The following is a 25,100-nucleotide window of genomic DNA, read 5'->3' on the forward strand; positions in this document are numbered from 1 at the left end:
CTGATAACTATTCACTACTCCCACTGCATAGCAGGTATCTGGTCTAGTACACAACATAGCATACATCAGACTTCCAACTGCAGTTGCGTAAAGAACTTTTCTCATTGCATCTTCATCTTCAGGAGTCTAAGGAGACAATTTTTTTTTAAAAAAAATATGAATTCCATGGCGGGATGGTAGACGTCCTTTCTTGGAATTTGTCATTGAGAATCGTTCAAGTACTTTATCAATGTAAGTTGCTTGAGATAGAGCTGAGAGTTTGTTCTTTCTATTCCTAATGATCTGGATACCTAGAACATAACTCGCTTCACCAAAATCCTTCATCTAGAAATGAGTGCTCAGCCAACTCTTCACATATGATAATTTCTTAACATTGTTTCCAATGAGTAAGATATCATTTACATAAAGAACTAGGAATACTACTATTTGATTTTCCCTTAATTAGTAAACACAAGGCTCGTCAATATTTTGTTCAAAACCATAAATTTTGATTATCTCATCAAACCTAAATTCTAGGAATGAGAAACTTGCTTAAGTCTAATGTAGAGTCCAAGAACTTTACTTAGCTAAGATAGATAATAGTATGATAGTATTTATAGCATTATCTTTGTAACTGTGGATTTTTAGTTCAGACCGGGAATTATTTGGACACTCATACACTACTACAATTGGGACATCAGTCATCGGCCATGAGAAGTCGGTTCTACTTAAACTGACTTACCACATGTTCATAAGTCGGTTTACTCATAACCGACCTATCATGTATAATAAAAGTAAGCATGGGAGGTCGGTTACGCGGGAACCGACTTACCATGTTGACATGGACTAACATGTATTGAAAATGGACTAACATGTCTTTACGAGTGATTCTGAAACAGAATCTTACATATACGAGCAGTTAGCCATACATCGTGGCTAACCCTCTTTGCAAAACTTGTAAAAATTAATAGAAAAATCTAAACAAGCCAGTCCTTTAAGAAGGGCTGTTTATTGATAATACTTGCGCAGGTGTTCTCCATTCCAATAGCGCGGAACGAGATCTCCGTTTAAGCGTGCAAGTTTGTAGGTGCCTGGGTGAAGGACTTCTTCAATCTAGTAAGGTCCTTCCCAGTTAGGTCAGAGCACGCCAGCAGTGTGGTCGCGGGTATTTAAGAAAACTCGTCGTAGAACCAAATCTCCGACGTTGAATTTTCTTTCTTTAACTTTGGAGTTAAAGTACCGGGCGACTTTTTGCTGGTAAGCAGCAACTCGGAGTTGAGATTTTTCTCTTATCTCATCGATCGAGTCTAAGGACTCCATCATCAACTGGCTGTTCGCGTCTTGGTCGTAAGTCAAACGCCAATGTGAGGGGGGATCTAGCTCGACAGGTAACATTGCCTCATATCCGTAGGCTAGAGAATATGGGGTATGCCCCGTCGCTGTTCGATGAGATGTTCTATACGACCAGAGGACTTCAGGTAGCTGTTCTGGCCATGCTCCCTTAGCTTCTTCAAGCCTTTTCTTCAGGGTGTCCTTGAGGGTCTTGTTTACAGCTTCGACTTGCCCATTCGCTTGGGGGTGCGCGACTGAAGAAAAACTCCTAATAACTCCGTGCCTCTCGCAGAAATCGGTGAACAGGTCGCTGTCAAATTGGGTCCCGTTGTCTGATACTATCTTTCTGGGCAAACCATACCGGCATACAATGTTCTTGATGACAAAGGCGAGAACTTTCTTTGTCGTGATAGTTGCGAGTGGTTCAGCTTCGACCCATTTCGTGAAGTAATCGACTGCCACAACTGCGTACTTTACTCCTCCTTTTCCTGTTGGAAGTGACCCAATCAAGTCTATTCCCCATATTGCGAAAGGCCACGGGCTCTGCATCTGCTTTAGCTCGTTTGGAGCTGCTCGTGGGATTTTGGAGAACCTTTGACATTTATCACATTTTCGTACGTACTCCATTGAATCCTCGTTCATTGTTGGCCAGAAATAGCCCTGTCTAAGCACTTTCTTCGCCAAGCTCTGCCCCCCAGCGTGATCTCCGCAGAAGCCTTCATGCACCTCTTTCATGAGTTCCTTTGCTTTTTCTGGTGTAATGCACCTGAGCAGTGGCATTGAATATCCTCTTCGGTACATAACACCGTCGAGCATTATGTATCTAGCAGCCCGCCTTTGCAGAGTTCTGGCCTTGTTTCTATCTGCTGGTAATGTCCCATTTGTCAGATACTCCAGATAAGGAGCCATCCATGTATCTTCTGTACGAATTTCCATGTTGGCCTCGACCACATCAATGCTTGGTTTACCTAATCTTTCTACTGGGACTATGTTCAAGGTGTCAGCATCTTTAGCACTTGCAAGTTTGGCCAAGGCGTCTGCATTCGAATTTTGGTCTCGTGGGATCTGCTGGAGGGTGTACTTTGTAAACTGGGATAACAAATCTTTCGTTTTGTTAAGGTAGGCCATCATCTTTAATCCCCGCGCTTGATATTCTCCCAGGACCTGATTCACGACCAGCTGAGAGTCGCTGTAAATATCGAGCGCTTTTATACTCATATCCCTGGCCATTCTCAGTCCAGCAAGGAGCGCTTCGTATTCTGCTTCATTGTTTGACGCTGCGAAGTCAAACCTGATTGCGCAGTGAAATCGATGCCCTTCAGGCGTTATCAATATCACTCCCGCTCCAGCGTGGGATTCATTGAATGATCCATCCGTGAATAGCTTCCACGAAGGAGTCTCGTCTTGAGGCATGGGCGCGTCAGGTTGTTTGCGCAGCTCACTGTTGGGGAGTTCGGTGAACTCTGCAATAAAATCGGCCAAGGCTTGCCCTTTTATTGCTACTCGCGGTGAATAAGTTACATCGAACTGTCCTAACTCGACCGCCCATTTTAACAGTCGTCCAGCCGCCTCAAGTTTTTGGAGGACTTGCCGAAGGGGTTGGTCGATCAGAACTATGATAGGATGGGCTTGGAAGTACGGACGCAACTTTCTGGAGGCTAGAATTAGGCAGTATGCTAATCTTTCGATCGGTGGATATTTCAATTCTGCACCGATAAGCCTTTTGCTGACGTAATAAACAGCTTTCTGTACGCTTTCTTCCTCCCGTATTAGTACCGCACTAGCAGCAACTTCGGTAATCGCCAGATAAATATACAAAGTCTCTCCTTCGATTGGTTTTGATAGGATGGGAGGTTGCGACATATGAGCCTTTAAGGTCTGGAATGCTTGCTCGCAGTCTTCCGTCCATTCAAACTTCTTATTTCCCCTGAGTAGATTGAAGAATGGAACGCACTTGTCAGTTGATTTTGAGATGAATCTACTCAGGGCGGCGATCCTTCCGGTCAGGCTTTGTACATCCTTGATTTTCTTCGGCGAATTCATGTCGATCAGGGCTTTTATCTTGTCGGGGTTGGCTTCGATTCCTCTTGAATTTACTATAAACCCCAAAAAATTCCCTGATCCGACTCCAAAGGAACATTTGAGGGGGTTCAATTTCATCTGATACTTGTTCAACACGTCAAAGCATTTATGCAAATCCCTCATATGTCCTTCTGCCCTTTTGGACTTTACGAGCATGTCATCCACATATACCTCCATGCTTATCCCAATTAGCTCTTTGAACATGTGGTTGACCAGTAGTTGGTAAGTCGCACCTGCGTTTTTCAGTCCGAAGGGCATTACTTTGTAACAATACAATCCCGTATCGGTCCGAAAGCTGGTGTGATCCTCGTCAGGGGGATGCATACTGATTTGGTTGTAACCCGAATACGCATCCATGAACGAGAGGATCTCATGTCCTGCAGTTGCATCGACTAGCTGGTCGATCCTCGGGAGTGGGAAGCAATCTTTTGGGCAGGCTTTATTGAGGTCTGTAAAATCCACACAGGTCCGCCACTTGCCGTTAGGCTTGGGGACCAGCACCGGATTTGAGACCCACGACGGATAAAACGCTACCCTGATGAACCCGTTTTCTTTAAGTCTTTCGACTTCTTCTTTTAAGGCCTTTGATCTATCTTTATCGAGCAGCCTTCTTTTCTGTTGCACTGGTGGAAAGGCTTTGTTTATGTTCAGGACATGGCTGATTACTGCAGGGTCTATCCCAACCATGTCTTTATGCGACCAGGCGAAAACTTCCTGGTTCTCTTGCAAGAATCTCACCAGTGCCTGTTTTGTGGTAGGTTCTAAATTCTTCCCAACCCTTACGACTCTGGTTGGGTCTTTTTCATCGAGTTGGACCTCTTCCAGGTCCTCGATGGGTCCTATATTTTCTTCGAAATCCCCAAAGCGAGGATCCAAATCTATATCCTCACTTTGGGCAACACCCTATTTGGTGACTTTACCACCTGATTGGGTTTGTCTGTCTTCTGTCATCTGCAATCGTTCTGGGGTAGCGCTCCTCGATGCTCCACTTTTTGCCTTTGTGATCGAGGCGTTATAGCACTCCTGGGCTTCCCTTTGGTTTCCCAAAACGCATCCTACCCCTGTGTCCATTGGGAACTTCATGGCTAGGTGCCACATGGAGATGATGGCCTTCAGCTCAATCAGTATGGGTCTTCCAATAACGGCGTTATACGCTGAAGGACAATCAACCACTACAAAAGTGGCAAGTAGTGTCCTTGAGGCAGGCGTTGTACCCGTTGTTATTGGGAGTTTGATCATTCCGGCTGGTGCGAGTCCTTCTCCAGAGAAGCCGTATATGGTTTGATTGCAGGGCTCCAAGTCCTTTACGGACAACTTCATGCGTTCCAGCGTTGATTTATACAGGATGTTTACTGAACTTCTTGTATCGACCAGTACTTTTTTTACCATCATATTGGCCATCTGGATATCCACGACCAGCGGATCGGAATGTGGGAACCGGACGTGCTGGGCATCGCCCTCAGAGAAGGTTATCCCGTACTCCTCTGAGCGAGCCTTTTTCGGCGCGTGGTCCTCCACAGTCATCATCTCGATGTCCTGGTCGTGGCGTAGAGTTCGAGCATATCGTTCTCTGGCCTTTCCGCTATTTCCCGCGAGGTGCGGGCCTCCACAGATGGTTAAGAGCGTTCCGGCTACGGGGGCAGGCTGTAATGGTGGCGAGCGCTGGCGTGTGGACGTCTGCTCGTTGCCACCTGGAGCTTCTCGTTGGGAAGTTCCTGAGGCCTGTACATACCTTCTCAAGTGTCCTTGTCTTATAAGGAACTCGATTTCGTCTTTTAACTGGTTGCATTCATTAGTTTCATGTCCGTAGTCGTTATGGTAACGACAGAACTTGGTAGTGTCTCTTTTCGAAATGTCTTTTCGAATGGGCCCAGGTTTCTTGTAAGGCACACTAGAGCTTGTGGCCTGGTAAACCTCTCCCCGAGACTCGATGAGGGCAGTGTAGTTAGTGAACCTAGGTTCATAACGATTACCCTTTGCTCGTTTATTGTCGGAGGTGGAAGGCTCGTTATATGGCCGTTTTTCACGAATTTTGCCATTACCGTTGCCGTTTTTATGGCCTTTGCCATTGCCATCAGGTTTGGACCCATTGGCGGCTTTGGAAGGTTCGGCGGCCTTTTTACCCTTATTCGAGGGTTTCCCATCGTCAGCAATGGCTTCCTCGAGCTTTATGTAACGATCGGCTCGATCCAAGAACTCTTGGGTCGTTTTAACTCCTTCCTTTTGGAGACTCTTCCAGAGGGGAGAGCAACGCTTTACCCCTGCAGTAATGGCCATCATCTTGCCTTCGTCTCCTACTGTTTTTGCTCTAGCCGCCGCCCTCATAAATCGTTGGACGTAGTCCTTTACTGACTCTCCGTCCTGTTGGCGGATCTCGACCAGTTGGTTTGCTTCGGTCGGGTGGACACGACCCGCGTAGAACTGTTCGTAGAACTCCCTTACGAACATTTCCCAGGAAACTATGCTGGCAGGTGGGAACTTAAAAAACCACTCCTGCGCGGCTTCAGAAGGTGTTGCAGGAAAGATCCTGCACCGAGCGTCTTCGGACACTTTCTGAATGTCCATTTGGATTTCAAACTTATTCACATGCGAGACGGGATCCCCGTATCCATCAAAGTTCGGGAGCGTAGGCATCTTGAACTTGCTGGGAGTCTCTGCGTTGGCTATCCTTTGGACAAAAGGAGTGCCCTTTCTTCTATCGTGGTCGATGTAAGAGGTTCTTCCCCCGACCAGCTGTTGCACAGCCTGATTCAGTGCGTCTATCTGGGCTTGCAATGCAGTAGGAATAGCTCCGGTCTCTGCTGCTGGAGGGATGTTCTCACCATGCTTCTCTCGACGATCATTGAGTATGTCCCTTAGGTCTTCCTCCCTTCTCCGTTGCTCGCTACCTCCGAGCCGGTTGAAGACATTATTTTGCCTGGGTTGCCCCCCAGCGTCTTGTCTATTTGGTTGGTCACCTTGAGGTATTTGGCTCCTGCTTTTACCTCTATTTCCGTTCCTCCCATCAACATTGCCCTTGCCTGAGTCAGCCTCGTTGTATCCGTGGCCATCTTTGAACCTTGATTGGTTGTGGTTAGATTGGCTGTTCCCTCTATTCCCGTCTCTGGCAGAAACGCCCCGAGCGTTAGAGGGTGGCCTACGCTGGTCGCGATGTCCTCGTGCATTATCATGCCGTGGGGGTCCACGGACCGCAGAGCCTAACTCCGAGTCCCTCCTGTTACCAGGAGGGTAGTGACCTCTGTTCACTTGGTGTGGCCCATCATTCTCACGGCGTCTAGGACTACGAGGCTGTCGCTCGGCCCTATTCTGCCTTTGCTGCGGGGGATTACCTCGAGCAGCTTGGGATGGTGGATTTGCCTCGGGGTCCAGTGGGACGTCGTCATGGGGCATCTGAGGCTGCTCGGGCCTTTGCGGACTTGAAGGATGGATTGGTGGGCTAGGATTGGGACCCTCCCGAGGTGGCCCATTCTCAGGTTGATTAGGCTGCGGGCAGGTGCGGCCTAATTTCTTGCCAACAGCAAGGCTGCTTCAAGGGCTGCCATGGCCTCAGTCTGGCGGCGATCCACCTCTGCTTGTCTCTCGCTCAACTCCGCCCACTGACGATCAAGTTCCTGCTGCTGCCTTGCCATGGCTTCTGCGACAGTCTCTTGATTGGCCCTCAGACTAGCCAATTCTTCTTGCAACGCGCCCAGGGTGCTCTTCATCGTCGCATCGTCCATTTCCTCCTCTTCAAAATCCAGTTGCGGCTCATCTTCCGCCACGCTTGCGGGTGGAGGAGGAGGTGGTGGATTTGACGGTGCAGCGGCGGCAGTCTGGCCAGCTTTCTTTCCTGCTTTCGCCATCAGTTTTCTTAACAGCAATTAATTGTCCTCTCAATGAAAGCACCAGAATGTTGACCCACAATTTGGCCAACTGACACGGAGTCAAAATATGAATGATATGGACGAATATAAAGAGAATAATATAATGACGAAAGTAAAGAAAACACAGCAATTTATAGTGGTTCGGCCCCAGGATCTGGTAATGACCTACGTCCACTTAGAATTATATTGATATGAAATCAGAAGTGTGATCAGAGAACTTGGGTTCAATGAGTTTCAGCACTTCACTTAAAGCAATACAAGTTTTCTAGGAGAAATTCTATCTCTCTCTATGATTTTTTCGCCAAAAGAAAAAGTCCCCTTCCCTTGAGCTGTATCTTGCTATTTATAGGCTCATGGAGGGTTACAGAATATTGTTGCAGATATTATCCCCTGTATAGTGGATATTCAGAAGATTGCATGAGATAAATTCGGGATTCACAAAGATCTTCCCACAAATGTTGCTTTGCCAGTGGGACCACCGACCAGTCTGGTCGTGGCAAAGATAGGCTTGTCATGCTTCTGGTGTGTCTCCTGGTCGATACTCTAGCAGATGCTTCCAGGTATCAGCCACGTATCAAGAAATTATTCGCCACGTCACCAATGCTAATTTACCTGATAACAATAAGTAAATATTAAATTAGAATCAAATATTTTCAATTATAAAATAACTCATATTGATTCCATGAAAATACTAATTGAAATTTAATTTACTTTGGCAATTAAGTTCAATAAAATCACATTTTTTTTACTTATAATCTAACAACACAAATTTCAAATAATTAAACTACAACATATTATAATAAAATATCTATAAAAACATATAAAAATCTAGAAAACTACAATAAGACTAATAAATTAAAACTTACATAAAAACTTAATAAGTTAATTAAAAACTCAAGAACTAAGTAACAATTAGCATATAAAATATGGTAAAATAACTCTATTTTGTAGAGTTATCACCAAGCTTCCTTTTTCCTTCAACAAAGCTACCCAACAGCCCAAACAAAGGCCAACCCAACGCAGGCCCACTCCTTCCAGCAGCATCTTCACGCCCAAGGATCCCAGCCTTTGGCCCAAATTGCAACAGCCCATCAGCCTTCTCTTCAACCCAGCCGCCCATGTGGCACGTTTTCATTGGCCAAAAATGGGTCAAAACCCTCTTGTGTCACCAACCATGTTTTGTGGGTATTGGGCTTTGTAAATTGCTATTTTGAGCTTTAAAGATCATGTTTTTGTGGTATTTTAGAAAAGGAGCATTTTGACTATACACAAAAATAGCTAGGGTAATATTAATAATAAGATTTGATTTTTCAAAATCATATTTTATTATTAATATTTCAGATTTATTTTGTAAACCCCATTTTGTTGTTTAATTTCTTTTTAGTCATTTTCTCCATCTATAAATAGGGACACTTTCTTCACATTTGGTATGTAATTTTTAGAGTAGAGAAACTATAGCAAAATTTCCACTCACTTTCTTCTCATATTTACTTCTTATAATTTTGTGAGAATCATGAACATAATGGCATAATCTTCCTAGGAAGGTTAGGGATGATTCCATATGCAAGTGATGTTATTTTGCTACTTTGATTTACTATGTTCGTAATGTAATATATTTGAGTTATTTATGTTCTTTCATCTCTATCTTTATTTTGTTATCTTTATTTACTTATGCTAATAGTATATAGGATTAGTCATGCTCTTTCTATGTGCTTCTAATTAGTAAAAGTAATATTGATACATAATTTTATGTCTAATCTTCTATTGCATTATTGCCCTTGGGTATTTTGTCATTTTTAGATTTTTCATAAGATTAACGTTGTGCTTTTAAAGTAAAGAACTTTATAACTCAAATGAACTTTTGTTTGAAAAACTATGGACTTTAATGTTAGATTTTCCAAGTAAATGTTGGGATGTGAACTATTTACTTGTGTATTTTTGTAAATCAAGTAGCCAAGTAACTAAACAAGCATATGGATGAATCTTGAAACCTTTCATTTTCTCAAACTCTTGATTACATCTTACATTTATATCACTTATCTCATTTCATCATTTTATCAAAAATACAATACCAAAATCTCAAACCTCTTTCCATTTACAATTTTATTTACTTCTTGTTACTAACTTTTTGTGTTATTTTCTACTAACCTTTTGATTTTAGGTTACCTCCTTGTGGATCGACTGCCTGATCATACTACAACTACCGCTTAGTGTAGTCACATTTTGGGCGTTAAACAGATACACTTGGGTTGGGAAAGAAAAAGCTTTACTATTCTTAAGCTTTACCAAACACTTGGGAAGTAAGGATTAGAGTATTTCAGTATTGAAGTTAGGCCATCTATAAGGTCAACAAAGGTACCCATATTCTTAAGTTCAATCCTGTTTGATTCCTTAGTTTCTTTAGTTTTCATTCAGGTTCTAACTTTTGTTATGATTTTGTGGTTAGATTTTTAAGTTCTTTGAACTTAAGGTGTCTTTTCGGTAATATTTCTCTTGGTGGTTTAGTTCTAGTCTTTTCATCTCTTTCTTTTAAGAAATACTCACTATTCTATTGCTGGTTTTAGGAGTATTCCAAGCCCCGCATTTGTTCTCGCATCCCGGTTTTGGTAAGGAAAATATGCTAGATCTTGTATGTTTGAATGATATGTTATGTTATGTATAATATGTTATGATAAGTTTATGTTTTAATATGTTATGTTATGATTTACCCTACCTCAAATATTAGATATGGGACGTAGATGTGTTATCATACACTACATATGATTTACCCTACCTTAAATATTAGATAGGGGACGTAGATGTGTTATCATACATTATATGTGCTCTAACATACCTCAAATATTAGACAGGGGATGTAGATGATTTATTACATGTCATAATGACCATTATTAGTATAGTCTTATATGGAATATTGATGGACCCAAAACGGGTATGTTTAAAAATTTATACTCGCAAGCGCACGAATCGTATTTATAGAATAGTTTTCGTGTAAGCACGAGATCGAACCCAAGGGAGTTGTCTAAAATAAAAAAGAAAACTATTTTAAGTCAAAAGTAATAAATTCTAACCTAGTTCCAAAGATTGATGAGTTTTAATATTATGAACATGAAATAAAAGATTGAAAAATAAAGCTATTTAAGAGAATGAAAATAAACCAATAATGATTTGACAATAAGTGTTAAAAGAAAAGATTATTAAGATACTAGAATCCACAAAATGTAAGTTTAATAATATTTATTAGTATATTGATTCCCAAGTTTTAGTGATAGTTAAAATAATTTAAACTATCATTTTCCAAAAAATATTTATAATTTTAAGCACAATTTTCTTATAAAAAGATAGGATTTTTCTTCACTTTTCAAAATTATAATTTCAAAGCATTTAGTGTAAATCAATCTAATGAAATAACAAATAAATCAATGAACATTATTTATAAGGCAAAACATAATATTTTTGTTCTAAGCATGGATGTGTACAATTTAATGACACATCTTACACAAAGAATATTATGTTTATGCACTAATGAAGAACAAAGTGTAAATATGTTATAACAATCTAAAATACAAGATATTTAAGATGAAAGAAATATATGTAGAAGAAAAATCCATAAACTTTGTTGTATTACAAGGGAAATCAACATACAACATAAATATTACCTAGTTACAAGTTGCTTCATCATGATCTTAATAATCTTATGAAAAATATTAGAAGCACATAACTAGAGTAGAAATTACAAAATAAATGACATACATACTTGCAAAATGCTCTTGAAAAACCCAAATGGAAGAGAGAATGGTAGAGAGAAAATGGGAGAAAAAGATGGTAACCAAAAATTAAGCACCCTAAAATGGTCTTGAAAGTCCATATTTATAGCCAAAGTGAGATTATTAAAATAATCAATTTAAATTAATTAAATTGATTAGATTAATTAAATAAAATAAATATGGTATGTAGAGGTAAATTATAGGGTGTAATGATGATATAGTGGTGAAAATGTGTAGACAAAATGGTAAAAAGTTGACATTTTTGTCATAGGGGACAAATGAGCAAATTGATGGGCTCAAGGGGATGGTGTACGGCACACCAGGCGGCTGGGCAGCTAAGGGGCCTGCTGGGCGAGCTGGGGACAATTGATGGGAGTGGGCCTTGTGGGCTGAGTGATCCGAAGAGGCCCAAGGAGCTGGCCTTGGAAGGGGCAGGCGGTTTGCTCTTGCTGCTGGGAGAAGTGTTGGGTGCTGGGTCATGTGAAGGCTGAAGGTGGCAGCGACAGGTGGCGTGGGAGAAGCTTCAGCTGATGGGTGTGGCATTTGGCTGAAGAGAGGATTGAAGGCTGAAGAAGGCCAACGGGCCTGGGCCGTGGGGCTGAGTGCTGGCTGAGATGGAGGCTTCGGGCCTGGTGGGCTGGGCCGTGGGGCTGAATGGAGCATATGGCCTTGTGCCAATTTTTCTAATTCCTTTTCACAAAAGCCACTCTTCTTTCTTCCTTTTTCCCAAAACTATAATATAATTCCTACAAGATAAAAATAAATTAAATAACAATCAAATATTTTCAAATATAAATAAATCATATTAATTATTTTAAAAATATTGATTATAACTTAATTTAATATAGCATTTAAGTTCACAAGAATTACACTTTTACTTCTAACTTAACAATACAAATTTCAAATAATTAAATTACAACATATTATAATAAAATATCTATAAAAACATATAAAAATCTATAAAACTACACTAAGACTAATAAATTAAAAATTTCATAAAAACCCAAGAACTAAGCAACAATTAGCATATAAAATATGGTAAAATAACTCTATTTTGTAGAGTTATCAAATATGTTATAATATGTTTATAGTATATGTTATAATATGTTTTTAGTATATGTTATGATATGTTTATATCATATGTTATGATATGATTTTATGTGTATGTTTATGGTGTTAGTAGTTTTTCCTTGCTGGGCACTAGGCTCATTCCTTTATTTTTAGTGTGATGCAGGAAAATGAATATGGAAGGCGGAAGGATTCTTGGTAGCTTGGCTTGTGTGTTGAGGGTGGATGGAATGTGTGGACTGCGTGTCGATTGAGGATGAAGTTATTTAATTTTAGTCTTTTAAATCATGTTTTTTCGCATTTAGTTTTGTAAACAATTTTCTTTAGTTTAAAATTATGTTTTATGTTTTAAACAATGGGTATCCATGCCATATTTTCTATTATTATGTATTTGATACAATATTTCGAGATTTAATAAAGTTATATTATTTCTTATGTATCTTTCCCAAAATAGTAGCTATGTATAGTAGATCTAATGGTCCAAGGTCTTAGAAATAGTTGGGTCATTACAAGCCTACAAGGTTCAAAACACCACCCTTGTAGACTAACATATAATCCCTAGTCTGTCTTAAATGTTTCAGGATATGTTTAACTGTTATTCAATGTTTCGGTCCTGAGTTTAACTGATACCTACTCACTACTCCCACTGCATAGCAGGTATCTGGTCTAGTACACAACATAGCATACATCAGACTTCCAACTGCAGATGCGTAAAGAACTTTTCTCATTGCATCTTCATCTTCAGGAGTCTAGGGAGACTGTTTTTTTTTTTTTAAAAGATGAATTCCACGGCGGGATGGTAGACGTCCTTTCTTGGAATTTGTCATTGAGAAACGTTCAAGCACTTTATCAATGTAAGTTGCTTGAGATAGAGCTGAGAGTTTGTTCTTTCTATCCCTAATGATCTGGATACCTAGAACATAACTCGCTTCACTCAAATCCTTCATTTAGAATTGAGTGCTCAGCCAATTCTTCACATATGATAATTTCTTAACATTGTTTCCAATGAGTAAGATATCATTTATATGAAGAACCAGAAATACCATTATTTGATTTTCCCTTAATTAGTAAACACAAGGCTCATCAATATTTTGTTCAAAGCCATAGGTTTTGATTATCTCATCAAATCTAAGATTCCAAAAACGAGAAGCTTGCTTAAGTCTATAAATGAACCTATTCAACTTGCAAATTTTTCATTCTTATCCAACTATTTTAAAGCATTCTGATTGATCCATATAAATGACTTGGTTCATCAAGCTAAAATATGTCTTTATATATAATTTATGAACATAAATATTGATTGATGACTTGACTACTGGACCACATCAAGTACTAGTCGATGATACATGGACCAAACACAGACAATTAAAAAGGTAGGGTCTAAGCAAATTAAGACTTTTTGTTTCCTCGAGTCTTCTTTCTTCGTTCAGCTAAGACTTTTCAACTATGGATGTTTCCTCGATTCTTCTATATTTGCTACAAGTCTTTTTTTTTTCTTTTTCTTTTTTCCCTAAATTAATTTCATGTATCTTTGAAATATTATATATATTCTCACTAAAACACACATATACTCACACGAATATACCTTCCTAGTTTCTCATTGATGAAAAAATAATTAACACTTTCCTTGTCGATCTCTCTGGGAAATATAAAAAACGCTCGATCTCTTTTGGTAAGTAACACATAGACTCATACTATATCTTGCTGTTTCTTGGAAATAATTTTATCCCTCTATATTTATTTTTGATGTTTTTTAATTTCTTATTTATCTACTTTCTTCTCAATGTATAGTTTATTTTATACTTAGAGAAAGTAGAGTATTTATTTTAAATTTCTACACAGAATCATTCAATTCATTTCTAGATATAATTTATTATTATTTTGAGCTACAAGGCAAAGTAACTTGTATATATAACAGAATTCATAATTTTTAGTGTTATTCCCATAAATTTTCAATAAGTTTGAGATTATTTAGAGTGTCGAAATCAAAATTTAAATAGTTTGTTGCATACATGCATGTTTTTTCTTTTATGTTTGAAACAAGTTGCTTGCACCAAAAAAATTCCATTATTATGTAGTGTAATTCTATAATAAATCCCCAAAAGGGGCATTCCATTACATTTTTCTTGTTTTCAGCACGTGAAATTTTTGTATCAAATAGATTTGTTTGATTCTTGGTTTTGGCACTACAAAAAATCTTAGTTTTAGTCATAATAAATTTTGTGACTAAACAAAAATCATCTTACCTATGTCATCACTAAGAAGTCTGTGGCTAAAAGTATTTGTAAAAAAAATCACAATTTGTTGTCACTAAATGTATTTTTAGTCACAACAAATTTTATCACTAAAAAATAATAGGTTGTGACTAAAACTACATTAATGACAACTTGTGATTATGTATGACCTTTTCGTCACAAGTAATATTTTGTTGTTACTAAAAGTAATATTTAGTCACACAAAATATATATTGTGACTATAAAGTTGTCATTGAAGGTTACCTTTATTTGTATAAGGGACGTTGAATTATTCAAAATTTATAAAAAATTTGTACACTATCATTAAAAATTTGATCCATATGTGAAATAGTAAATAAATATATTGTATATTGTTATATAAAAAAATTAAGATTATAACTGGAAGCACGAAAAGTGTATCAATATGTCTCTTTCTTGGAACATACTATAGAAGTATCCTCTGATATTAGCACTCTATCATACTTTCCTTGATGATGTCCATAAATTATTTTTTACTCTTTTTATATGAGTACTCGAAATCAAGTTTTAAATTATATATTTGCAAGTTATAAAATATATATACAAGTGAATTTAGTAATTACTTCATGCTTTTAGATATTATATATTAATATATCTCGGGTAAATACATATTTGGTATTTTGTGTATTATCAAAATACAGAATTGGTATCTTATATTTTCGGTAATACTCATTCAGTATCTTATAATTTAAAATTGTACATATTTGGTTCCTGGACTCAAATGTGATCAATAAAATTTTATAAATATGACTAATAAATTGTTCTAAGTTATATGTAATTAAATAATTAAATTTGAATTTGAAATCCATATAATTGAGGATAGTTTGTTCGTATTGATAAAATTTCATTAATCAAATTTGTTTAAGGTACCAAATATGTAAAATTTTAAATTATAGGGTACTAAATAAACAATATTATCAATAACATGGGGTACTAAGTGTGTATTTTGATAAAACACAATATACCAAATAGTTGTTTAATTAACCTTATATCTTTTAGTTTGACTTATTGCTAAAATGGTATCTTAATTAATTAGATATTTGCTTATCAATTCATAGTATTTTTTATTATTTATATATTCAAACTGAAGTTTAATTCACCATTGAAGTACTATACATGTGTGTTTTTTTTATTAAATGTGATACCAGATAACAAATAAGTGATCAATAAAGAAGAAAGAGGCACTGATGATGAGTCTGCCGAACTACTACTTGTTTGTTAATGTTATTATAATTGGATCATTATTATTAATGACAATAATGTCCACACTAGCTTCACTTATTGCAAGACCAGGTTGCCAAGTAAAGTGTGGAAATGTAGATATTCCATACCCTTTCGGAATTGGACCATCCAAATGTTTTCTTGACAAACAATTCGAAATCTCCTGCGATAACAACTCTTCTACGCCTGTTCTCAAACACACTCAGCTACAGGTACTTAATATTTCATTAATTCCTGATGGTAGATATCGTGGTATTGCTGATTATGATTACGATTCCCAATGGATTGTGGTGAGAAACCCCATTAGTTTCTTCGATTGCGGAAACAAGACAATAAGGCAAAAATCAGCAAATTTAGCAGGAACCCAGTTTTACTATTCGCGTGGCAATGTATTCATTGCAGTAAGTTGTGGTGCCCTGGCCAAGTTCGTAACAAAGTCAGGCAACATGCTCTTCCAGAATGGATGCTCATCCAATAGTACAACAACTACATCAGCTAGTCATAATATTATTGATTTTAGTAATTGCGATGGCGTTGAATGTTGTACTACTTCCGTCGTCTTCCCTTCGGATGTTGTGGGCAGCAGCTTCGAAATCTCCATGGATAATGATTCTTCTGGTACTCCTGCAAATCATTGCCAATGCAAATATGCATTCTTGATAGATTATGATGAAATTGATAAACATAAAACATTTGGTGATCTGGATTATGTTCCCGTCCGGCTAAGTTGGTCCCTTAACAGTACGTATTTCGATGTATTTAAAACACGTGTTATGCCATTGCCAACCAGAACTAGCAACTTCCATTGTTGGACTTTGACGGACAATAATAACTACCGCCTTTTAAAATCCCCTTTAGATCGGATACATGATTGTTCGTGCAGGGGTGGGTTTCGAGGGAATCCCTATCTGGTGGGTGGGTGTAGTGAAGGTAAACCTCTCCCACAAATATTAATTATAATTGTATATAAATATTAAGCTTTCATTTACTATATACATATATAAATATTGATATATATATATATATACTGGCTAGATACAAATCTGCACGTCGGTACGTTAGTTATATTTGTAGAATTTATCAATTATATATATATATATTAGATTTGTATTATTTTCATATAAAATTTAAATAAATAATCAATATTATATATATATTTATATATAAAAGAATAACATAAACCTACAAAATGAAAAATTAAAACAAAATATTTATAATAATAATGATATATTTTATAATATGCATAAATATTTTTTTTTTTGTTTGTTTTAAAGATATATTATGTTAAAATTAACAAATAAAGCCAATAATTTCCGCACTTTTTAATTAGTCAGGACTTATTATTAGTTACAGTAATCTTTTTTTATAGTCTATATTAATGATAATAAATAAATAATAAATTTTATATTAACTAAAAAAATTATGTGTTATTTAATTCTCAGATATTAATGAATGCATTGAGGGAATAGCATTTTGCCCTGGAGGCTCTACTTGCGTGAACACTTTCGGGGGCTATCACTGTAGTTATAAACGCATGGCTATCTTTATAGGTATGTCTTTGTATCAAATTCATATATATATATAAACATATATATATTTATATTTATAATTTTCTTTGTGTCTATGTGTGATTCATAAAATAATATTTTTTACTGGTTAACTAACGTAAAACATAGTAAAAATTCATAATAGTAGTGCATCTAGGAATTCATTCCACCAAAAATAAAAATCAATAATAATATATATTGGAAATATATAATGGAATAAAATTTACAAATTTCACGCATATATAGAAATTAAATAATAAAATAATGTAATTGAGATAACTATTCTACTATTAGAACTCATCTATCCACCTACTCTCATTTTAAAAAAAAATCTTATACTTTTACTCGCAACAAATTTTGTGAGTAAAACAACTTCATTATATTATATTTTTTTTATTAATATTTGAATAAAACTAGAAGTGAAAATATCTTTTAAATTTATCAATTCTTAAGAAATTATAGCACATCTCCAAAAGAAATAATCACATCTTAACTGATAGGTTCCTACGATTACCAAAAAAGCGTAATAAGATGTATTTTCGATGCAAAAGAATTTTTTTTTTAGGAATTTAACTATAACCGTGTTGAAACATTATGTATTTTTACTACCAATATCCATATATTTTAATCAATCATATTTTTAATAAAAATTTATAAATATATTTTAAATCTATCACAAATTTTAAATAAATAAATTGAGGCTATTTTGTCATAATAAATAATAAAAATGTTTGCACCAAAACTACCCTAAAGTTTGAGATTTGTATGCATCATAGACTAAATCTTTTTTTTAGTGGATACCAAAAATTAGTATAATAGTAATTTCGTCACTCTTAGTCTATTGATATCCATTAGTTAGGTGGTGACTAAGATGACATGTGTCCCTACCTAGTTGGACCATCTCAAGAGTTGCTCAGAATTTGCTCCATAGTTCGAGTCAGAAAAAAAAAAACCTCAAGAATGAGTTTCCATATCTAGGTTTTGGGGGAAAAAGTTCAAAAATAAAAATAAGTTAACAAGAATGAGTCTACAAACCGATAAACCCAGTCTCGCCGTCTATCTGCCGCCAGAGCCGAGATCGGACCTCCGACGATTTCGTCTTCAACTCCCCGCCGATCTCGCAGAAGCCTCAAGCCCAGGCATTGTCCTTCGACTCATCTTTATAAATTTATTTTCAAATAAGGGAAATATTGTTAAAAATTAGCTATAAAGTTTTGAAATTGGAGTTTTGCCACTTTTTTACTCGAACATTACGACAATAAAGAAGAGACATTTAATTTGCATCCCTTTTTAAGTGACACAATAGAAATTTCACGTCACTCTACAAAGCAATGTGTGTATGTGGGTCATCTCATAGAGTAGACTTGTTGATATGAATGAAGATTAAATAAACAAAAATACAAAGTAATGCGTGTAGAAAGTATCACATATTTCATATTTCTATAAATGTATGTTTATTTATTAATACATGTTAAACAGGTGTAGGAGCTGGGTTTCCTACTGGAGCATTAATTCTAGTTTTTGGCATGTGGAGATTACACAATTTCAGAAAGAAAAGAAAAGCAGTTCAACAGAAGAAAGCATTTTTCAAAGGTCTTTTGTTGGAACAACAAATGCAAACAAGTGAAAACAATGTTGAACAAACCAAGTTGTTTGATTTAAAAGAGTTAGAGAAGGCAACTAATCATTTTAGTATGGATAGAATTCTTGGCCAAGGAGGTCAAGGAACTGTGTACAAAGGAATGTTGGAAGATGGAAAGATTGTTGCTATAAAGAAGTCTAAAATAATTGATGAAGCCAAACTTTCTCAATTCATTAATGAGGTTGTCATTCTTACGCAAATCAATCATAGAAATGTTGTTAAGTTATTGGGATGTTGTTTGGAGACAGATCTTCCATTTCTAGTTTATGAATTCATACCAAACGGGACACTTTCTGAGTTTATTCATCAGAGAAATATGGAGTTTCCTTTTACATGGAGCATGCGATTGCGAATTGCAACTGAAGTTGCAGGAGCTCTTTCATACTTACATTCAGGGGCTTCTTTTCCAATTTATCATCGAGATGTTAAGTCTACAAACATACTCCTAGATGAAAAATTGAGAGCAAAAGTTGCAGATTTTGGTACATCAAGAACTATTTCCTTAGAGCAAACTCACTTGACCACTTTAGTTTATGGCACATTTGGTTATCTAGATCCAGAATATTTTCAATTAAGCCAATTTACAGATAAGAGTGATGTTTATAGTTTTGGAGTGATTCTTGTCGAGCTCTTGACTGGACAAAAAGTAATATGTGCAACAAGGTCTGAAGAAGGAAAAAGTTTGGCGACATATTTCAAAATGACAATGAAGGAAAACAGTCTTTTTGACATTCTTGATGGTCAAGTTCTCAAAGATGCGCCAAAAAAAGAGATCATAGTTGTTGCTGATCTTGCACAGAGATGCTTACATTTGAGCGGAAGGAATCGACCTACCATGAAAGAAGTAGCAAAGGAGCTAGAGAGGATACAAGTCATTGATAATAAAGATTCAAAGGGTAGTCAACATGATTATGTAGAGTTAGCATATGCACAACCTGAAATTGCAGACTCTTGGAATAATTCTACATCGTCAATAGAGTTAACTTTTGATAGTGCTGCTACTAGCTTCTCGTTGCATCAAGAATTATCATTGTTGTAAGGGTGAACAAATATAGTAATATCCTTTTTGTACATAGTACTCTTCACTTATTTTTTTCTATCTTAAATTTGAGAGATCAATTATATATTGTGGTTTACTTTATTGGTTAATATTGTTAACTTTGGTTTCATCTGAACGCTTGGTACTTTTACTATGTAATATAATATAGTAGTATTGTGTTTTTGTATGGTTTTGGCCTTTTTATTTTTCTAATTAGTTCTTTTTATACGAATTTTTATTGCCCACTATCTAATAAATATTATCTCCATAAATATTATTCTTACAAGTAGGTGAGAATGATGGTGAACATGCATATTCACACAAATATACGACCTTTCAATCTCTTCATCGATACTCGATCTTTTTTGGTATGAAACACAGCATCTCTTTATTCTTAATATATTTTTTCGTCTAAATATATAATTTATTTATTAAAAGAAAAATTAATATGGAGTGGTTCTTGTTGAGCCCTTGATTGGATAAAAAGCAACATCTACAACAAGGTTAAAGGAAGGAAGATGTTTGGCGACATATTTCACAATGACAATGGAGGAAAAAAATAGTCTCTTTGACATTCTTGATGATCAAGTTATCAAAAATAAACCAAAAGAAGAGATCTTAATTGTTGTTGACCTTGCACAGAGATGTTTACATTTGAGTTAAAGGAATCAACCTGCCATGAAAAAAGTAGCAATGGAACTTGAGATGATACAAATAATTGATAAAGATTCTAAGGATAGTCAACATAATTATGAAAAGCTAGAATATACACAACCTAAAATTGTGGACTACTTTTGGAATGTTTCAATCATCGAAAGACCAAATATTGTAGTCGTGTAAGAGCACTCCCAATGGAGAAGGTAAAATGTTTTATTCTTTATAATATAGAGAAAAAATTATTAAATAGTCTTCCAATGAATGGTGTAAACTTATATTTTTTTTTATATTAATGAATAGTATTTCTCTATATGTAGTGAAACATTATTCATCAAGCTATAAATATTTTATTATTTTTTATAAATTTTTGTATATATATATGAGTATGATACTATTATATATTTAATTATTTTATTTCTTAAAATGAATAAAATATTTTAAAAAAATATAATATTTAAATGATGTAGAGAAAAAATAGAGAAGCTGATGTATGGTATAATGTAAAAATTTGAGATAAATTATAATAAAGGATGTTTTAGTGATGTATTTTGTAATATAGAGGAGAACATCCATTGTGAGTGCTCTAACACGTGCAAGTACGAACATACTAGACACCCAAGCAGCAAAGCCAAAGAACCATATCCCAACCATCTTCTAAGCATTAAGAGACTGCACGATGGAAACATTTCTCAAAGATGCATGGCACATTCTGACCTTGAATTGCATTATAAACTTGTTACTGATTTTAGAAATATAAGGTATTTGATAGGAATTTCTCTTATTAGATGGTACTAAAATTATTATATTTCAATGTGTTACTAAATTTGTATATAAAAAAAAAGATTAATTTGTATATTATAGAAAATTTATTGACCAAAATAGTAAAGAATGTACCATTTGTTACTAATTTTTTTACAAATATAGGAACCGTATTAATATGTATATTTCCTGTTTTTTTTTTATAGTTTGGTTGTTCAGTTATGATTATAGAAACTAAACATGTATATTTCCTGTTTTTTTTTTTTTATAGTTTGGTTGGTCAGTTATGATTATAGAAACTAAACATGATCACATACATGATCCTATCAGATGATGTATAGGCACACAATAGTTTGGAATTTAAATGTCAGTAAAAATGAAAGTTTTAGTATTTTAGCAGTAAATTTCTTAATCAAATATTTGTGTAGTGGGTCGTCAACAATTTTCATCTCAACTTTTCTTCAATCTAATTAAATTGAAGAAAATCTTCAAGCTGTCTCTGCCAATGATACAAACTATATGTTCTGCTTCTGTATGCACTTCTCATTTTCGTGCACATTTTATGTACATATATCATTATTGTAAAACTTATTACAATATAACAATTAGATAATTTATTACAACACAAATTTAAACAATATAACATGCATTATTGACTACTGAAGAAAAAGATAGTATTAAAATATATTGTAATACTTTATCTAGTCTCGTGCTATTCTTTATCACCACTCTCTCACAACCTCATTCCAATGTACAAATATCTTATCTGATCAATCAATGTTCTCTGGTACGTCTTCTTCGATCAAGCTTTTTCTAGTTGATCTCCATGAACGAAAATGTGGTAAGTTTCTTTAACCACAAAGGCCCTTGTAACATGAAGCACCATCCAGGAAGGAAAATTGTCCTTGTATTATTTTTTCAATTTATAACGTTTCAAGTTCCACAATGAGGAATTGAATAAATCACATTAGCTAAACAAGAAGAAGAAGAAAAAAAAACGCCGAGCATTATGAATTTATGAAACAAATTTTTCTTATGACAAAATAAGAAAGAACTCATGATCAGAGACACCAACCAAAAGGGCAGGATCTGCATAAATTTGTGCAGTAAGCTAGATTGTCTTGGCAACTTTAGGCAGAGATTTAAGAAGAAAGGGCGATGGCTTCCTCAGAGTGTGAATGAGAAGGATCATCAGTGACATTAGTGTCAAAGCCCCAGCTTGATGAGCACTGCCCAGGGAAACTGGCACGTATGACAAAAGGGTAGATATCCCCAAGGTAACCTGCAATGATTACAAGAACGATCATCAAATATCGTTCAGTCCTAGCTACGTGTTCAAGGGGAAGAACCAAGTTTCGATCTTTAAAGTCAGAAGACATTAATAGAAATTGAGTTATCGAAACATATGTACCTGAAGACCAGCCATGCCAACAATGCTTCCAATCAAATATCGAACTGCAGGATGAAGATCCACCTTCCTTATTAACCACCATAATGAGCCGATTGAAACTAAAGTGGCTGTTGCCAGGATACGATGGTCAAGCTGTAAATGAGGTTAGAGGAATATTCTATGATCACATTGATGATTATAGGTTCACACGGATTTCAGGAAACTACTGGTCATGCGGAGTTTGAGCCATTGAACTCGTAGTTCAATGGATTAAAATATATTTTTCTGAATTTGAGATCTCGTGAATACCTTTATGAATCAAAATTCAATGATAGACTGAACCTAAATCATGCTAAGGAATTCTCTCAATAATACACAGTAAAGAAACACCACAGGAAAATTACCTGCACCAACGAAGTATTCTCAAAGAAGTTGCGAATAAGTGGCTTCATTTCTAGAACATCCTCAGGTATCCATGTTTCACCCATCTTTGGAAAAGTATTGTAGGCATGTCCCTGGAAATTCACAAAATCATTATCACAATACGCTACTAGCAAAAAAAACAAAACAAAAAACCATACCACCTACTAATTAATTTGTTAAAAACTGAGCAATACAATAACAGTTGAAGTTACATACAGCATCATTTCCTGCAACAAATGCTCCTGAGACAGCAGTAATGCCGACGAGTAAGCTGACAGGAAGAGCAAGTCTCTTTACTTTTGCAGCCCCCTTAACCCAGGACATTGATTCTGCAGGTGGTTCGGGCATTACCACTGAGAGACCTGTCCAAAGAAGGCCGCTGTATATAACAAATGCCGAAGTGAGATGAGCTGCAAGCCGATACGGACTTACTCTAGGCTGTGTATATTTGAAAAAAGAGAGATCATTTAAAAAGGCGCAAACCACAACATTTTTCGATTCAAATTTGCAAATACACTTAATATAAGGTGTCCTACCTCTAAACCACTTTTAACCATCCACCATCCAATCAGCCCCTGCCCAGCACCAAGGGCGAAAAGAGTAGAGAGTTTCAGTCCAAGTCGTAGGGTAATATATGCCTTACGAAGAAAATATGAAAATGGCAAAGCAAACATGATACCAAGAGCTCTTCCCCACATACGATGAGCATATTCCATCCAGTATATAAATTTGAAATCATCAATGCTCATTCCTCGATTAACCCTGCAAAAACCATCATCCATAAATTAAAAAAAATATTAATAATATTATAGCAAATGCCATAAAATAATCCTTGTCCAAACTCCAAAGAGTTCACCTCAAAACCGTTAAAAACTAGAAAGCTAAGCATCACAAACCATTAGCAATGCTACAAATACATGTACTGTTCTTTTCTTTCACTGACCGCTTATATTCAGGGGACTGCTTGTACTTCTCGAATTCCTGTAACCATTCCTCATCAGATAGAGGAGGGAGCCCACCACTGAACTTCCAATCAGTCATCGAAAGACCAGATCTTGTTAGTCGTGTAACACCTCCAAGTACGACCATACTAAACACCCAAGCAGCGAGCCAAAGAGTCATATCCCAACCATTTTCTGAGCACGAGGTCCTCCGTTTACAAGTAGCTCCAGTCCTTCATAACTTTTTGAATTAAGAGATTGCACGGTGGAAACATTTCTCAAAGATGGCACATACTGACCCTAAATTGCATTATAAACTTGTTACACATGTATTACATTTAAAATACATGAACATGACACATGAATTGTGTCCGATCCCCAAGTGAAACTGAATTAGAACAAGGACTTTCATCACATTTCATTGTCATGGAATACAGGGTCGCCATAAGAAACACATAATATCAAAAGAAAAAATATGCAAAAATATCTTCTTTCATGATAGTACAAGTGAGACCCTCAAAGGTTCGACTTTACTTTTTTTGTGGTTACTTCCCGCTATCAAATTAGCAATTTAGAATATAATAGATGCATATGTAGCCAAGTACTTAGATACCCAAAAACATATATATCTAATACTTCCAAGAAATAAATTTTAAAGCAGGGAATGAGCTTGAAATGGCATTTATGAAACCAATGAATTTTTCCAAGTTGAAATTTTTAAACTTCAGTCTTGGATTACTGCTAGCTGATGCTACAAGAAGTAATGATGTTCAACTAAAAGATAAAAATATCTGCATATAAACTTTAATGTAAGAGCACTGATTTGAAACAAAGAACAAAAAATCTAGAATACGAAATAGAAATGAAGACAGCAGACATGGAACCAGCCATTTCAGTCCTAAAAACAAAAAATATATATTTATATCATAGCTCAAAACATGGAAAAAAATGTTTTCTGATATCCCATGCTATGATTATTAAAATATCTACCACTGCAATGGCACTTTGCAGAACTCCACAATCAAATCTGTGACTACTATGAGAATGCTTTATGGATTACAAAAATATAAAAACGAGAAAGTTATCATTTTGGGTGTCTCAAAATGGTATTTAATGAAGT

At 35.8% G+C, this 25,100-nt stretch overlaps 2 protein-coding genes across 2 annotated transcripts; one reads left to right on the forward strand and one right to left on the reverse strand.

Moving 5' to 3' along the window:
- Nucleotides 1-13,676: 13,676 nt before the first annotated feature.
- Nucleotides 13,677-19,974, forward strand: LOC133786177 (wall-associated receptor kinase-like 9). The gene is made up of 4 exons (XM_062225386.1): nt 13,677-13,760; nt 15,510-16,512; nt 17,025-17,132; nt 18,609-19,974. The coding sequence occupies exons 2-4, from the start codon at nt 15,549-15,551 to the stop codon at nt 19,808-19,810; spliced, it is 2,274 nt and encodes a 757-aa protein (XP_062081370.1). The 5' UTR covers nt 13,677-13,760; nt 15,510-15,548; the 3' UTR covers nt 19,811-19,974.
- Nucleotides 19,975-23,575: 3,601 nt separating this feature from the next.
- On the reverse strand, nt 23,576-24,696 carry LOC133786178 (cytochrome c oxidase assembly protein COX15-like; the record flags this gene model as incomplete). The annotated part of the gene is made up of 2 exons (XM_062225387.1): nt 23,983-24,696; nt 23,576-23,801 (listed from the first exon to the last, which is right to left on the reverse strand). Coding segments are annotated over exons 1-2 (405 nt in total), but the record flags the coding sequence as incomplete, so codon positions are not given.
- Nucleotides 24,697-25,100: the final 404 nt, after the last annotated feature.

The sequence above is a fragment of the Humulus lupulus genome, chromosome 6 (genome assembly GCF_963169125.1).
Source record: "Humulus lupulus chromosome 6, drHumLupu1.1, whole genome shotgun sequence".
Taxonomy (NCBI): domain Eukaryota; kingdom Viridiplantae; phylum Streptophyta; class Magnoliopsida; order Rosales; family Cannabaceae; genus Humulus; species Humulus lupulus.

What these genes read in the sequence shown, in the direction of transcription:
- LOC133786177 (XM_062225386.1), top strand. Translation starts at nt 15,549, where the DNA reads ATGATGAGTCTGCCGAACTACTACTTGTTTGTTAATGTTATTATAATT. An exon ending in GGTGGGTGGGTGTAGTGAAG is followed by an intron (nt 16,513 to 17,024) that starts GTAAACCTCTCC and finishes TTTAATTCTCAG; the next exon opens with ATATTAATGAATGCATTGAG. An exon ending in ACGCATGGCTATCTTTATAG is followed by an intron (nt 17,133 to 18,608) that starts GTATGTCTTTGT and finishes CATGTTAAACAG; the next exon opens with GTGTAGGAGCTGGGTTTCCT.